Genomic DNA, 17409 nt, shown 5'->3' on the forward strand with positions numbered 1-17409 from the left:
GCAAGTTCAGAGTTGTCCGACTGTGTGCCTATTTCAAAATAATAATAAAGTCAACAAGGGAGACTTTATTTTCATGTTTATTCAGTTAGTGCTGAAAATAAATACAAAACATTTCTGGACCACATGTGGCAAAGTGACAAAGACCCGCTTCAGTCAATTTGTTTGCTAGAAAAACAGCGTTCGCTTCCTAGCTTTCCATCTCTTCGATGGAAACGTGATAAGGACGAACTCCGGTACTGTTTGATCGTGATAACGATGGCTCAATTACCCTTCATCGGACTAACAACAACAAGCTTTTACAAATATTGACTTGGGTGACGGAGTGACATGTGACTTTTCCAAAAGGACAAATTGACATCCACATCATCCCGGAACTTTGAACAGCTTTGCGGTATCGTAGCTATCAAACACAAGGAGGTATTGATTAGATAATAGCCCGTAGTGTTAAATGGATACACTCACGCGGTATTTCAGAAGCATCGGAAGAACAAATAAATAAAATGAATTCCAGTTCAAATTTAGCAAGTAGTAGATTTGACCCCGGTTGTAACTACGGCAACAACAACGAGTCCTTCCGACTCCATAATCCGTATCAGTAGCATAATACACTGAGCAAACAACCAAGAAGCTTCAAATGACAAGCAGCAGGATGCTTAGGAAAAACGAGTCAAAAACCTGATTTATGATAAGAGCCGTCCTGAATGACTGGACTATCTGGTGAAGGACTCGTGCGTCCGTGTGCGTGTGTTCCGCCCAAAGGCACTCACATGCGTGTGATACAATCTTTCCTTGTGGACATTCATCGCTAACAATAACTCTAAAGACAGCTCTGCTAGAAACTGCTGAGAGAAAAACAAGACGCAAAACAAAACAAAACAAAACGACGGAGTTCCTGCTATAATCCCTGAAACCCGGAAGATTTAATGAGGATTGAACATTTTGACAAATAAACTTGCTTGGACATTAAAACAAAAACATGTCAAATTCTATTGCGCTGCTTTGCGGGAACTGTGAATACGACAAACAATGTTGAGAAAGAGGACAATTTGAATGGATAAAGCGATAAAGGAGCGAGAGACCGCTCTGAGATCAATCCGCCATTGAACTTGAGGCAGGAGTGGCAGCAGTGCATTGAGAAGCTGAAACTGCGTGTTCAGACAGAGGAGGGAAAGCCCCACTTTGCGGAGGGGCTTTCACTACCCAACTCTTATGTTTCAGTTCTTTGAACACAACTTGCTGTTCTCTAACAAGGAGCTGAATGGCAAAGGCTGCCCCCTTCTATGCCTTTCTGTGACTCTTCCAGTCTCCTTGTATTTCTGCTGCAACCTGCCGATGTGATCAATGGTTCAACTTCGCCTTGGTCTCGTGCTATCAAAATGTGAAAAGGACTGCTTCTAAAAACTGAACCAGGCAGCGGACTCCTCCATTCACGGCTCAAACGTTCAACACTGAACATTGAAGGGAGCTGCGCATTCAAAGGTTTCGACGTCAGATAACCTGTTTGGAACCTATCCTTCGTTATTCACCGGGCAAAACAAGAATTTGCCCTCCCCTGTTCGATACGCTTGCGTAGGCACCATTTGCTCAGCCTTTGCCACCGTCCTTTGGCCTCTGTAGGCAATTACAAACCCTTCGGGGGGGCCGGCATCAGTGACGAGCACATTTTGGCTCTTCCCGGCAAATAGCAGCTGTTACGCATTTCAGGTTCGGGCAGAAATTTCATCCCTAACTTTTGGTGAGTACTATATGGGAACACTAAGGAAGGGCTCGCTTCTTTTCTACATGAATGCATCATCAGTGTATATACAGTGTACACTTTTGAGGTCTGACAAGGCAAATGGCATGTAACAGTGTATGTGAGTGCGCGCGTGTACAGATCATTCAGTCATCCACTCCGATGTTGCGGAAAAGATAGGACATGGACTCTCCGTTGTGAATGCGTCGGATGGCCTCCGACAGGATCATGCTGATGTCCACCGTTTTAATCTTCGGACACTGAAGCTTCTGCAGTTCGTGAGGGATCGTGTTGGTCACCACCACCTTTGGGCCAACAAACGAGAAGAAATGAAAACAAGGAGGGGGGGGGGGGGGGGGGGGCGGGGGAACCTCGCGGACGCACCTCGTCGATGGCGGACTCCTCGATGAATCTGGGGGCGTCGCAGGAGAGGATTCCGTGCGTCGCCATGATGAAGATCTTGTAGGCCCCTCGTTCCTTCAGCGTCTCCGCCGCCGCCACAAAACTGTCGACGTCGTCGATGATGTCGTCCTGCGGGACGAGCGGATGCGTCGGACAGCCTTTTCGTGGCGATATCGTCCCAAGAGGGATTTAGCGCTCTCTTACCACTATGATGGCGATGCGGCCTCCTACATCTCCTACGACAGTGATGGGCGGCTTTTCTTTGGGAATCAACACTGGAAGTAACCAGGAAACAATGAGCGACTTCATTTGTACCGATTTCCTTCTATAATAGTAGCCAGTTGATTTACTCAACTGCAGCAGAGTATCAGCGGTTTATTTCACGGAGGCATCGATTTGAGATTTGTGTCAAGGCGAGTTCAGGCGAGGCGTGGGCAAAGTATGGCCCGCGGGCAGCGTACAGCCCGCTCTGTTCTTTCATCTGGCCCACCGAGCATTTATTACATCAGTTTTTTTCTAAAGTTGGTTAATTTACCATGAAAATTCGGGTTGGTTGATTTATTCTAAATGACAAAATAAAACAATAGGAGTACAATCCCCAATTTTACATATACATGTAACAATTTGTATTTATTTTGTTAGTTGACGTTAATCAATGAAAATACTATTCAAAATGAAGTATTTTAGTGGTCCCTGCATATTCATGATTCACCTATTTGCAGATTTCTTTCCTATCCGCCGTTATAATTCGATTGTTATTTATGACAATTATCATACATGATTATTTTTTCAGCAGAAAAACTCACCTATTCACCAATGCCCTGTGTAGTATAAAAGTCTCACTTTGGTACCATCTTCTGGCATCTTAGTGCCAAGGAACTATGTTGCAGTGAGTTAAGGAGTGTGATGTAGTGCGTTTCTGGCGTTTTGTGGCATCTACAGGCAATTGTTTTACGTTTCGGGGTTGGGGGTCATCAATTGTTAAGCGAGAGAACGCCGCACGCATTTGAAACCAAATGTACGAATAACCTCGCCCAGCTTTCTGTTGTAAAAACGAAATGTGGCCCTTGAGCAGAGGCTTGCCCTCCTCTAATGTAGACACCGATGTATTAGTCTGCGTCATCATACAGGGGGTCCAAGGTTTACGAGGTTTCAGTTATTCCCGTTCGAGTTTGTGTATTTTGTTTGTCATATACAGTGGGCACGGAAAGTATTCAGACCCCCTTGCATTTTTCACTCTTTGTTATATTGCAGACCTTTTATTGACAGAAACAACTTTTGCAGATATATTAAAACAGAAAAACGGAGCTATCACACAGCCATAAGTATTCAGACCCTGCTGCGCCACTCATATATTCTGATCCTCCTTGAGATGGTTCGACACCTTCATTGGAGTCCAGCTGTGTTTGATTTCACTGATTGGACCACACCCCTGTCTATATATTAGACCTTACAGCTCACAGTGCATCTCAGAGCAAATGGGAATCGTGAGGCCAAAGGAACTGCCTGAAGAGCTCAGAGACAGAATTGTGGGCAAGGCACTGATTTGGCCAAGGTTACAAAATAGTTTTCTGCTGCATTTAAGGTTCCTAAGAGCACAGCGGCCTCCATAATCCTTAAATGGAAGACGTTTGGGACGACCAGAACCCTTCCTAGAGCTGGCCCTCCGTCTGGCCAACTGAGCAATCGGGGGAGAAGAGCCTTGGTGAGAGAGGTCAAGAAGAACCCAAAGATCACTGTGGCTGAACTCTAGAGATGCAGTCGGGAGATGGGAGAAAGTTCGAGAAAGTCAACCATCACTGCAGCCCTCCACCACTCGGGCCTTTATGGCAGAGTGGCCCGACGGAAGGAAGCCTCTCTTCAGTGCGAGACGCATGAAATCCCGCATGGAGTTTGCAAAAAAAAAAAAAAAAAAACACCTGAAGGACTCCAAGATGGTGAGAAATAAGATCGTCTGGTCTGATGAGAGCAAGACGGAACTTTTTGGCCTTAATTCTAAGCGGTATGTTTGGAGAAACCCAGGGGTGTGGCTCATCACCCGTCCAATCCAATACAGTCCCAACAGTGAAGCATCATGCTGTGGGGGTCTTTTTCAGCTGCAGGGACAGGACGACTGGTGGCAATCGAAGGAAAGATGAATGCGACCAAGTACTGGGATATCCTGGATGAAAACCTAATCCACAGTGCTCAGAATTTAAATGATTTTAGCAAATGGCTGCAATATCACAAAGAGTGACACATTTAAGGGGGTCTGAATACTTTCCGTACCCACTGTATTGGATTAATCAACTTTATTTCAGTGTCAATAATGGTGATGAAAATGAGGTTACAGTACAGGTCATTACAGGTATACAAGGACACACTTGGAATTTGGTTTCCTAATTTGTGGGAAGGCGTTTAGATGTACGAGTGGACAATGCACCCGTTGCTTAATTGAGACAACTATTAGGTTGGATAAACATAAACACTGCGAGTCCAAGTGCCCCAATTTCAATTTCATACCTTTAGCACCCCGTCGACTTTCAGGCACATCTCGAGTGACATATCTGATACGGCTGCATTTACACAGCCAAATTGCACACAATAATATATAATCCGAATATTTAACATTCCATACCGTTTACTTTGCCTGGGCTGACCCTTCGCATTAGGAGATATCCGACACATATCTGCACATTTGGAAGAAGCCTGATCTTACGATATCTGATTCCATGCGGATTTTTCTCTTTAGCCTTCCATGACGCAGATAAGAATTGTCACATGAGAGCGAACAATAAAATTGAAAAATCTGAAGTGTGTCACTTCAACAACACAGTGTTAATCCAATGGAAGGAGGAATGCGGAAATACGCTAATATAACAACTATTACATGGTATCTCCATGCTTGGATGAATGGCTCCAGTGGTCTTGACAGCGGGCGGCGAGTGTCGCCCGTCGACCTGGTCGGACTCGGCATCCTGAGCTTCGCCGTGGATCACCGCGATACCGAGACGCAGGCGCTCGGCAAACGACTGGGCCCTGCGTGCCAGGAAGAGATCAATTGTTCAGACGAAAGCGTGCAAATGCCTAGGTGACACATGACAAGCACAAAAATAAGATGCAGCATGTTTGATTTCAGACTGCTCAATGCTTAATAGAAAAAGAAAAAAAATAAAGAACAGAGAATACGTCAAGACATGAGCCAAAATGACTCACGTACTAACAGAATCGTGTTTTATGTTCAATTTCTGCAAACTGGTTTTTATTGAAATAACCCTTGTTTACCAACAGTGTTTGCCCTTCAGTATTGACTAGATTTAGGGTAAAATTGCACAAACACCAAATCAAAATGAGATGTTTTTTTTTTTTTTGGTTCAACTTTGACAAAAGCCGTCAAGACTGTCAAAACGATGCCTGTTCCAGATCCCTTCAGATTAAATGAAAATGGTGGACCAGAATGCTTCCAAGTAGCCAACACGGCAAGCGTACGGTCAATATTTAAATGCTCTTCCTGTTGCGACAGTAATGTGCATGCCTACACGAAACATACTGATTTATGTAAGATGGAGTTTTAAAACAATTTTGAGATCACTCTACTGATTGTATGAGCACAAAAAAAAAAAAAAAAAGCATAAAATGATACTACGGCAGCACAGTGGACTTCCAATATGAATCTTGCACGTCTTCCCCTTCCCTCCTGACCTTCATGAGGACAAGCAGTATAGAAAGTGGATGGATGTTTACTGTGTGCAGTTCAGAAAAGAAGAACCAACCTTTTGGCAGAAGCTGGGGATTTGGCCACAATCACAGCATTCCTGTAGTCAGGGATCTGGAGGGTCAAAGAACATGAAGACGAGAAAATGTGGGAGGAAACCGGAGTGCCCGGAGAAAACCCACGCAGGCACGGGGAGAACATGCAAACTCCACACAGGCGGGGCCGGGATTCGAACCGCTATGGATGACCACTATTCTGTAAACGTGGGTTTTCTTCACCAATTTACATGGGCAGGAAGTGACCAGGAAGCATAGCGACAGTAACACTTAAGGTGAAATCCGATTTGGTAATGAGCATTTCACCTCTTCTTGGATGTACTGCAACAAGAAGGGCGACGCTCTCAGGTTGTCTACTGGGATGTTGAAAAAGCCTTGAATCTCCTTCTGATGGAGGTCCATGGTGATCAGGTGTGTGAGCCCTACACAACACGATGAGTAATAAACACAGTTTCACTGTTGTGTTGTCAAAACGTGGCCACATGGTTGCAATGGAATGACGTTTGAATTGCAGTTACGCCTTTCATGTCAATGCCTTCTTTCACAGATGTGCTGTCTGTGCACACCAAACACTGTTAAAATCACACTCAACGACCACATAACATACACCACAACCTTACTTAGTCATTTCAGGAGACAGAAAATGGCTAACAGTGCGTACGTAATTCTACAGCACTGCAAACTACAAGCAGTTGCCAGACCACAATGAACAATATGAATAACGCGCACTCATGATAGAGTACAATTCAGTATTGCAGTTACTGGCACTTGTCTGGCTAAGAAAAAGCTGCCACCATGTTTCTGTAAACCTACCCCGAAGCTTCGCCATCTACATATACATTACCTCTCAAATGAAACCCCGTTCCAAAAAGCAAACATATGCTACTCACCTGCTTTACACATCATGGAGGCAATAAGCTTGGAGACAATGGAGCCCCTCTTCCTCATTTTGCACTGTTTACTGTAAGGGAAGTAGGGGAGGACGCCAGTGATGCTTTTTGCACAAGATGTCCTGCATGCATACACCAAGATCAGCATCTCCATTATAGTCGTGTTCACATCTCTGCTCAGCCGAGGGTTGAAGACACACGAGGAAAGAGAATGAAAATATAACGTTCAAAATGAGCAAGAAACATCTCAGGAGAAAATCAATTGCTGAAATTAAGTTTGGAGTTCATTCCTACTTGGACACGGTCTGAATCACAAAAACATCCTTCCCTCGCACGGACTCTTGGATTTGTACACGCGTTTCTATGGGAACAAAAGACGACATGGGAAGAAGATAACAGCGAGGCCTCTTACGCCCTCCATGAGTAGGTGGTGTCTCCCACACAACCCCGCTGTGTGAAAATGCAGATGTTTGCGCTCGAGAAATGTGCCATCAACACAACGTTGAGAGTAACAACGTTTCTTTCCCAGAGTCATGCGGAAAACAAGATACTCACACTTTGCTCATTTTTGATTAACCACAGCGTTAAATATCTTACGCTATGACTTTAACACAAAGAGCAAAGTGCTTGCACAAGATAAGTGTATTGTGTAGCATCTGAACCATTTTAAAAAACACCATTAGAGATAGGATTTAACCTTGACTATGTCAGTATGTCGCTGTTGTCGGTCAGAATCACGAAACCAAATAAATTGCATGTTAACATTCCTTTCTCAGAGCTAACGAGCCATTTTCAACACATTAGACTGGTCAATAATGTGTACAATTAGCAGACCTGCGTGGGGACTAACCAACAGTATAGATTTGTGAATATATATGAACTTGATCACATTTGGACATAGGCGGATTCTGCCCAACTTTGACAATGTGCAATAAAGCAGGCAGGCGTTGGTGTGGAAATGTGAGGAGGATTTCCTTGACACGGGCAGCTCATAGCAAATGAGACATTAGTTTACCTCTGTTGGCTTCCTGGTACACCTGCACCTTGCCAAGCTCCAGCCCTAATCGCCTGGGAGAGAATCAACAAAGAGTTAAGTCTTTCAATTGCCATTCTGGTGCGGGAAACAAGAGACGTTCGGAAATTATTCATAAATATGTTACCGGTGCGATTAGTAATCCTAAGAAGTAAGATTAAGTACAGTACAGTGGCGCATGTAGTAGAGACATCGCCAAACACAAATAACCCCTTCCCACCCCCCCAATTGCAATTCTTCTGCCCGCAACTCGAACCACGAGACGTCATACCGACACGAAAAGTCGCCATCCCGAAGCTGTACACAGAACTAAGATGGCGGTTTTGGAGTCGCCGTCGTCGTCGTCGTCAGCAGAAAGCCCGACGGAGCCCTTCGTACGTAACTAACAAATCTCATTTCATTTCTAACGTGTGGCAACGAGTGTCAAATGTTGTGCACACTGGAGCCCGACACGGAAGCCACACAGGAAGCAATATAGCCAACTTGTTGACGAATAAAGTACCGGCAATTGTCACAACGCAGCAAATAATAATAGTAACCCTAAGCCTATGTATACAGTACATGCACTTTACTTTTTCAATACAAAGCTGTCATCAAGTTATTAATGTGCACATTTTTTATCTTTAATCAATTTCCAAGGGGATAGGATTACAAATTAAGTTTATATGCACTTTAACTTTCTGTGTTTATACACAACTGTCATGTTTTTTTTTACTTTTGTACTCCATGTGCACTAATATTTATTTCCAGATTTTACTGCTTAAACAATGTGATGTGACATAGGACATATGTTTACATGACATCTAAATGATATATTTCAAAATTGTCCAAATTTACTCGTAATTATTTGTGTATTTCTACTTCTTACTAAATCGATAGAGGACTTAAATTAATAGCAAATCGAATCAAAATGCAACCCAAAGAATCGCTATCCATTTGACTCCTAAAGGATCGAAATCGAATCAAATTGAGAGGTTCTTAACAATACATCATGTTAGGATGATATAATGTCAATGTCATGATTCCTTATAATTTCGTTCACCATTTTGATTGCCCAATTATAACAGTAAACACCAGATCTATATAAGCTGCAGCTTACTGGAATAAAATACAATTTAATGCTTTAAATAAATACAATAAATTAATGGAACAAAATTGACAACCATTCCAGTTTCTCAAAAAGCCCTTTTTTGAGAAAATTAATTCCCCAGCAATGTTCTACACTATCCTCTAAATTACCTGAATATTTTGGCAATAGTGTAAAACGTTCTTTCCTCAAAGTTGTCAGATAAAATAAGAGACATTCATAATTTTAGGCACGCTGAAGCCTCCCTTAGAATAGTCTCAAATCCCTGTGACAAATTTAGTGTTTTTTATTTATTTATTATTATTTAAAAAAAGCCCCCCCACACACACAAAAACGTACCAACAAAATCAATATAAAGTGCCCCAAATAAGAGTTAAAAAAAATAAATCAATCAATCAAATAACTGAAATGATCATCACTGAAAAAAAAAAAAAAATATATATATATATATATATATATGATCATAAATTCATCCCTAAAAAACCCAAACAAATCTATAATTCCTTTACTTCTCAATGTAGGGTAGAGAGACCCTTCAGTACGTCATTATCCAATCAGTTTCATTTGTTCACATAGAGCAGGGGTCCCCAACCACGGAGCTGCGGCCCAGTACAGGGCCATTTGGTACAAAACCGCACAAGAGACTGAATAAACTTTATTATTATTATTATTAGTGGAGCTGAAGATAAGGCTTGAGAAACCCAGTGTCTGCCGGAGGACCCACCTCTGCAACTCATGGACCGTCCACCACTGTTACTCCGAGAGTATGGGGAGAAAAGAAAAAAAAAAAGAAGTTTGTTGTGTACGAACACCACGGTTGACGTCGCGTTGCTAGCTTCAGCTAGTCCGATCGCCGCTAGTCTTAAAGGATTCATACCAGCGGCAGCAGGACTACATGCAGTGGCGCAAGGTGAAGCTCTGTTTTCGGCACCAAAATATTATTTCCAATAATGCGCAACTATGTGCTACTGCTAACAAGACCTTTTTTCTTCAATGGTTAAACAAAATATATGACTAAACTACTTTTATCGACCAATTGCCTCCCCTGTCCATAAAACATAGTGACCTAATGCTCCTGATTGATTCTTAACTTCTTACAGTCTTCTCCCACTTTCTTGTGTCATTTCCAGACAGAAGCTACCCATCCAACAAATACAAATTCACTATAACTCAAAATTTGGCCTTCCTTTTCGAAAAACATGACCACCGATGAGCATGTAGTCTGTACATTTTGTGTTAACTGTCAACACAAAATGAGTATCCTACATTATATCAACACCTCCAGAGCCAAGTCAAACAAGAGTGTTTCTATAAACATTTACAGACTGCGACGTCCTTGGGAGTGGAGTTTATTGTTGTGAGTGTTAGAAGAGTTGCAGCATTGTGAATGTTTTTGATAGGAAGGAAAATTTTTTTTAACCTTTCGTAAAAACTTCAACAGATATTCATTTTGGATCTTTAAGACTGACTGGGACAAAAACGGTGCCGTCTGACAGTACTCTGGAGGAAACAGTTGTTATAAAGTTGAGTGGAATCATCACCATGTTTGTGAAGCTTTGGCACACCTGCCGTTCATACTGGTCAAGCTACACTGTATGTTGTGACACGCACATAAGCAGTAATTTGGGCGGAAACACTCCATCCAAGCATTGTTTACAGGAAGCATCAATGAAAGGTATTGTTCTGTACCAGAAGCTGCCTTCTCTCTATTTTTGAGACAAAAAAGGCGACAGATCTGCTCCCATGGGATTTATTCACACACAAAATTTGTTGCATGACTCTGCTCCACTTGCCTCTCGAACTGTGAGTGTGTGAAAATTGTCATGTACTCACTCGGCAATCCTCTTGCCCAACTCACGACTGGAGGGGTGCGAGTTGGCGGTGAAGATAACCAGGCCGCCCTTGGTGTGGTTCATGTCGTTAGGGTTTTGACCGCTACTCTCCACACACTCGGGCAGAGGATCCCTGGGCACCCACGCCGTGCTGAGCCCTTCCTGCAAGACAGAGGGCGGAGCAAATAAAACAAACGAGTGAAGTCAACTCCGTGGCTCATCCGCTGCAGCTCTGATGAACCAGTCGTCAGCCTGAAGGGCTGCGTTACAAGCGTTATTGACACAATAAGGGATGCACCGCGACCACTGCACTCAGAAAGAGTACAAGTACTTACATTGGAATACTTGCCGATACAGAGTACCAATACTTGAGAATGCCATTGTCTCACAATTGTGATGAAAATGTGTTTTTGCAGGATTAGTATGAATAACCTGTAATTGATGTAATTGACCCTGAAGCAGCCTCAAAAGTGTAGATCAAACTACGACCCCAATTCCAATGAAGTGGGGATGTTGTGTTAAACAAATAAAAACAGGATACAATGATTTGCAAATCATGTTGGACCTATACTTAATTGAATACACTACAAAGACAAGCTATTTAAAGTTCAAATCGATAAACTTGATTGTTTTTAGCAAATAATCATGAACTTTGAATTTTATGGCTGAAACACGTTCCAAAAAAGATGGGACAGGTGGCAAAAAAGACTGAGAAAGTTGAGGAATGCTCATCAAACACCTGTTTGGAACATCCCGCAGGTGAACAGGCTCATTGGGAACAGATGGGTGCCGTGATTGCTTCCCTCAATTGCTCAGTCATTCACAAGCAAAGTTGGGGCGAGGTTCACCTCTTTGTGAACAAGTGTGTGAGAAAGTAGTCGAACAGTTTAAGGACAATGTTCCTCTACGTACAATTGCAAGGAATTTAGGGATTTCATCATCTACAGTCCATATCATCATCAAAAGGTTTAGAGAATCTGGAGAAATCACTTCCTATAAGAGACAAGGCCAAAAACCAACATTGAATGTGCGTGACCTTCGATCCCTCCGGCGGCACTGCATCAAAAACCGACATCGATGTGTAAAGGATATCACCGCATGGGCTCAGGAACACTTCAGAAAACCAATGTCAGTAAATACAGTTCGGCGCTACATCCGTAAGTGCAAATTGAAACTCTACTATGCAAAGCAAAAGCCATTTATCAACAACACCCAGAAACGCCGCCAGCTTCTCTGGGCCCGAGCTCATCTAAGATGGACCGACGCAAAGTGGAAAAGTGTTCTGTGGTCCGAGGAGTCCACATTTCAAATTGTTTTTCGGAAATTGTGGACGTCGTGTCCTCCGGGCCAAAGAGGAAAAGAACCATCCGGAGCATCTGTGATGGTATGGGGCTGTGTTAGTGCCAATGGCATGGGGAACTTACACATCTGTCAAGGCACCATTAATGCTGAAAGGTACATACAGGTTTTGGAGAAACATATACTGCCATCCAAGCGACATCTTTTTCATAGACGCCCCTGCTTATTTCAGCAAGACAATGCCAAACCACATTCTGCATGTGTTACAACAGCGTGGCTTCGTAGTAAAAGAGTGCAGGTACTAGACTGGCCAGCCATTGAAAATGTGTGGCGTATTATGAAGCGAAAAATACGACAACAGAGACCCCGGACTGTTGAACAGCTGGAGCTGTACTGATGTCAGACATTGTTTTATCACCACATTACTCATTTGGCCCCCAATTTAATGTATCATATTTACACATTCATTCATAGCAGAACCTCGACAGTTGAAAACCACCAAGGGGTGTGAAGAGAATGGAAGCAGAAAGATACACATTCAAATTGGTAGGACTCTAACATCAACATACGGGTCATCACTAAGGGCCATATTTTCCCGTGTGCGCAAGTCAGAAAAGGCGCACAACAACTGAGATAATGCGGGAGCGCAAGTGCGCACACCCTCTCGTACTGAGGACGTGGCTGTGTTCAGAATTAACCAGCACACACCTGTTACCATTTAAAGTGCCTCTGATTAACCTCAATTCAAGTTCAGATGTTCTAAAAGGCTTTTCCTGGCATTTGTTTTGCTTTCTAGTCGAGGCTCTTTGCTTTTTCTTCTACTTAAGTTGAAATTGACAGCTGTTAAATGTTCACATTTTCATGTTGCCTTGAGCACCAGCCATATCATTCACATTCTCTTCTTCAGGTCCTATACAAGTTCAGTCACAACAGTGCACTGCTGGGCTTTGCCTGGGTTGACAGAAATATGTGAGCTGCTAGTATCCACTATACGTAACAGCTTTGAAAGCAATCCTCCCTGACAAAAGTCGTTGAAATATGTCTGTTGTTGAAAAAAGTATGATAAATATTTAAACCTGTCAAGACAGCGACCCTCAGTCAGCTTCAAGGGCAGTATTCATTCAATTCAATGCTTCTAGGGAGTAAGACAATTATTTTTGTGGCCAAGTGTACAGTAAATCACAGTAATGATAGCAATATCCTAACTGTTAGAAGTGCTCCTAAAGTAAGAAATGCTCATAATAGGACTTTAAGGAGGCATAAGAGTAGTCTTAAGGACAGGAGAAAAATGTGATATGTGGAAGAAGAGAGATGTGCTCCAGACAATGACATCAATTACCCATTTGATTGTGCAGGGATGAATCAACATCTATGACACTGTGCAAAAATGGAATTAAAGCACAGAGGTACATCCAAATTGAAATGCCCAAAAGGTCATACAGTTGGGAAGCTCACTAACATATGGACGGAAAATATGCCTCAAAAGTTGCACAAGGCACCAGCAGTGTGCAAGTGCAGTGTACTTCGCTGGAGCATCATTTCAAACCAGTAACACACCAACATCTCCCAGTGACGTGTCACGTGTTACAGTCTATTTTAGTCCCATGCCAGTCGGAGATGATGCAACTTTGAGACAACTGCAAATGTTAGTTGTTAACAACAGCTGCTGGCTAGCTGGCCACCAGTGTGTCATCATCGTTTTATTGAGTTCATATTTCACTAAAAGAATACTAGTGATTAACTTTTTGTTCTGCTTACTAACACATTCATTAATTTATTTTAATTTTTATGATTGGAACATTTTTCACTCTGGAACATTAAGATTGGAGCCTTTGCAGACTTTTCAGTATAAAGTTAACAGTAAGTTAGACAAAATGTAATGTAGAGCTCGGCCATATGGTCTTGAAATGAAATATTTTTTCCCCCCACTAAAATCAGACTTCCCGAGTTTAAGATTTAGATTTAGATTTTCATTTTACCCCTATGCTTATACAAAAAGCAAATGACAATGACAATTTTTGAAAATCCCCTTCTGGGATTTGGTTTCTTTCTCCTGATACCAAACACACGTTGAAACCGTTTTTTTTTCCCACACCCAGCTTTAAATTGCATCAACTTTCACAGAAATAACAAAAACAATTTTTTTTCATTACAGTCAATGTGAAAATCAGTGTTTTCTTTTGGAAGAAAATGGTTACTTTTGTCCAAATTTAAATGCTCAACAATAGAACATCATTAAATAACATGTCAAAGTGTTGGGCTCAGGTGGTCCACATGTCTTTGGTTCGAAGGTTAAGGTCGTTCCGTCCTTTCTCATGTTAAGTTGTAAGGCAAGCCGACCTCGATAAAATATTTTGGGGCTTGGAAGCACATCTTGTTTGTGCTGAAGGCCACTGAACTGGTCAAAGGTTTCTACTGCTTTTGCAAAGTAAAAATAGGCACCATGACCAAATTGTATTTAAACAATAATATTCATCCTGACAATAAACCCAAAGTAATTGCCCAGCGCTAACAGAAAGGTAGTAAGCCCTAATATTTGGCCGCACCTCGCCAGTGGAACAGCCGCCGCATGCAACTGAATGCTGCACAGAGCCTGGACTCTATTTAAGTTGGCCTAAAAACCTTTTATAATCAAAACGGCCTTTGAGTACTGATCTCATAGCAATCTGGATATGCATTTTTAAAAACATGCATGGTAAATTAATTGACGACTACATTGTCCATAGGTGTGAATGTCAGTGTGAATAGTTGTTTGCTTATATGTGCCCTGCGATTGGCTGGAGACCAGTTCAGGGTGTACCCTCCCTCTCGCCCAAAGTCAACTGATATAGGCGCCAGCACACCCGCGACCCTAGTGCGGATAAGCGGTTTGGAAAATGGATGGATTATGATTATAACCTGTAGCACTATGAGATCCAATGACAAAAATTGTTACAAATAAAACATTTGAAAGTAGAACAATAGGTCTGTTATTTATTTTGTTCCATATTCATAAATATGTGATGAGCATTATACAAGGGACAGTACCACTAAAACAAAAGCCAGTTAGAAGTTTTTCAAAACCCTGTAAAACAAAAATAAACATCCATCCATCCATTTTCTGAGCCGCTTCTCCTCACAAGGGTGGCGGGAGTGCTGGAGCCTATCCAAGCTATCATCGGGCAGGAGGCGGGGTACACCCCGAACTGGTTGCCAGCCAATCGCAGGGCACATACAAACAAACAATCATCCGCACTCACATTCACACCTACGGGCAATTTAGAGTCTTCAATCAACCTATCCTGCATGTTTTTGGGATGTGGGAGGAAACCTGAGTGCCAGGAGAAAAGCCACGCAGGCACGGGGAGAACATGCAAACTCCACACAGGCGGGGCCAGGGATTGAACCCGGGTCCTCAGAACTGTGAGGCTGACGCTCTAACCAGTCTTGTAAATTTAACACACTGAGTGGTACATTGGCCTGATTTCGGTGCAGGAAAAGTGTTCAGTTCTCACTCAGTGACGATGTGAATGTAAGTATGAATGGTTGTGTGTCTCTATATGTGCCCTGCGACAGACTGGAAACCGGTCCAGGGTGTAGTCCGCCTTTTGCCCAAAGTCAGCTGGGATAGGCTCCAGCGCCCTGTGACTCTGAACGGGATACGCGGTATGGAGACTGGATGGATGAGAATTTAACATGCCGCAGAAAAGAGTGTCGTTAACAACCCTTCCAAATTTGAATAATTTAAACAAATCGCCAAGTATATAAAATGAGGCTTCAAAATGGTGGGAAAAAAAATTAAAAAAAATCAAGCTGTTGCTCTCAAACACTTTGGGCGCGTCCTAAATGTTGAACATCAACCAAATACCACTACTGCAGATAGCAGTGTATATGTGCACTATGAAATGGATGGTAGCTTACAAAAATCACATTAAGGAGCTCACCTCCAAAACTGAATAGTTATTGTGGATTATCATCATAAAATAAGAACAAAAGCCATTTTACACTCATTGGTGGGGACATAATGTGTTGGCTGACCGCTCGCTCAACTACGTCAATGGGCACTGTGGGCAGCTCAAATTCTTAGAAAATGGGGGAGGGGTGACTCATGCTGGATACCCAAATGCGTCCCTGGGTGCAGTTTTAGCCATGCCCCACCCCCAAAAATAAAAAACTAAAAAAGTTTCATACTATATCTCTGAAATTTAGAACTACATAGTCTTTGCACGTTTTCAGCAATGATCTCTTAAACCACGTATAATGTATTTAGAAACAAATCCAGGATTTCACTTAACAGGGACTTTTACAGAAGTTAGGATGACTGTGGGGTGCTGGAGGTGACAGAGTACTGTAGTTAAAAAAAAAAATGAAAAAATACACCCACCGGCTATTTTTATACTAGAACGACGACGAGCTGAGCATGGCATAATAAGGGAAGGAGTCAAAAGTAGATACTTTTAATACTTACATGGAACGATTTATCACGCTGTTGTTTATTTCGGGAGCTCTCTAAATGGGGTAGAGGTTTTACTAACATGTATTGGACAGTTTTACTCTTTTGCTGTTGCAGTAAACCTATTTTCACATTCATGGAAATAATTGAGGAGTGTCGATGTTGGTTTTGGCTGCTTTCCAGTACGCATATTACTACTTCTATATACATGTATATTCACACACGTCAATAGAAAATATTAACCAACGCGACAATGGAAAATGAAGAAAATGTGATGCTAACGAGTTGAGTTGTAGACCTGACGATGTCTCGAGCTTGTCTCGTGCCAAGAAATTACTCATCTTAATTCATTTTCACAGGCAACACATTAGCATCTGCGTGACGCTATGCTAGCTGCATAGCAACCGCATTATAGCGTTTACACTGTACGTTTACTTACTTATGTAACACCAGTGAGGACATTCAGTCATGTAGGTCACATTCCTTTTCAAATGTAAAGTGAAATAATTTCAAATCAAAATTTCAAAAAATCCCAGTGAAGCGATAACGTTGGCTAACGCCAAAGGTCTTGAATGCACCATCGATTTTCCATTTGCCGTGAGTAAGTCTCTGTGGTAACAAATGTGAAAATGAAACAAAGCACAATTGAGCTCCTTACCAGTTTGTGTCGGCTTCAGTTACAGTCTTGCGACCAACAGAGTGTGATTGTTCAAGCCTCCAGCGTGTCCAGTCCTTTTCAACCTGTCCCCCCTTACTCCATCTGCTTGTGCTGAACGCCGATCAGTTTGAGAGGACGTAAGGCTCGACCAATCACAACCGAGGCGACGGAAAAGGCGAGCGTTGAAGATGCATTCAGGTAAACTGGTCAACATTAATGTCAAACGAGGGTCGCTACCTCAATCCGACTCAAGTATACAATGAATGATTTTATGATTTCATTATATATAGT

At 42.3% G+C, this 17409-nt stretch overlaps 1 protein-coding gene across 4 annotated transcripts; it reads right to left on the reverse strand.

The window, feature by feature from the left end:
• Window positions 1-59: 59 nt before the first annotated feature.
• prpsap2 (phosphoribosyl pyrophosphate synthetase-associated protein 2) lies at window positions 60-17283 on the reverse strand. Of its 4 annotated transcripts, none has more exons than XM_061749892.1 (11): window positions 17119-17283; window positions 10731-10891; window positions 7793-7845; window positions 7072-7138; window positions 6778-6950; window positions 6194-6309; window positions 5890-5945; window positions 5007-5155; window positions 2342-2412; window positions 2120-2266; window positions 60-2040 (listed from the first exon to the last, which is right to left on the reverse strand). In XM_061749892.1, exons 2-11 carry the CDS (start codon window positions 10811-10813, stop codon window positions 1882-1884), a joined length of 1074 nt encoding a protein of 357 aa, XP_061605876.1. In that variant the 5' UTR covers window positions 10814-10891; window positions 17119-17283; the 3' UTR covers window positions 60-1881. The 4 variants fall into 4 exon arrangements, with proteins under 4 accessions (XP_061605876.1, XP_061605879.1, XP_061605878.1 ...); XM_061749895.1 differs by lacking the exon at window positions 17119-17283 and adding an exon at window positions 9622-9647 and having other exon boundaries at window positions 10731-10855; XM_061749894.1 differs by lacking the exons at window positions 10731-10891; window positions 17119-17283 and adding an exon at window positions 8082-9294.
• Between the last annotated feature and the right edge of the window lie 126 nt (window positions 17284-17409).

The sequence above is a fragment of the Phyllopteryx taeniolatus genome, chromosome 16 (assembly GCF_024500385.1).
Source record: "Phyllopteryx taeniolatus isolate TA_2022b chromosome 16, UOR_Ptae_1.2, whole genome shotgun sequence".
Classification (NCBI taxonomy): Eukaryota; Metazoa; Chordata; class Actinopteri; order Syngnathiformes; family Syngnathidae; genus Phyllopteryx; species Phyllopteryx taeniolatus.

Excerpts from the sequence above, each read along its gene's own strand:
- prpsap2 (XM_061749892.1), bottom strand. The coding sequence starts at position 10,813 with ATGAACCACACCAAGGGCGGCCTGGTTATCTTCACCGCCAACTCGCAC. Across the intron at positions 5,156-5,889 it reads TCCCCAGCTTCTGCCAAAAG|GGCCCAGTCGTTTGCCGAGC; the intron begins GTTGGTTCTTCT and ends CCTGGCACGCAG. Across the intron at positions 2,267-2,341 it reads GCCGCATCGCCATCATAGTG|GACGACATCATCGACGACGT; the intron begins GTAAGAGAGCGC and ends CTCGTCCCGCAG.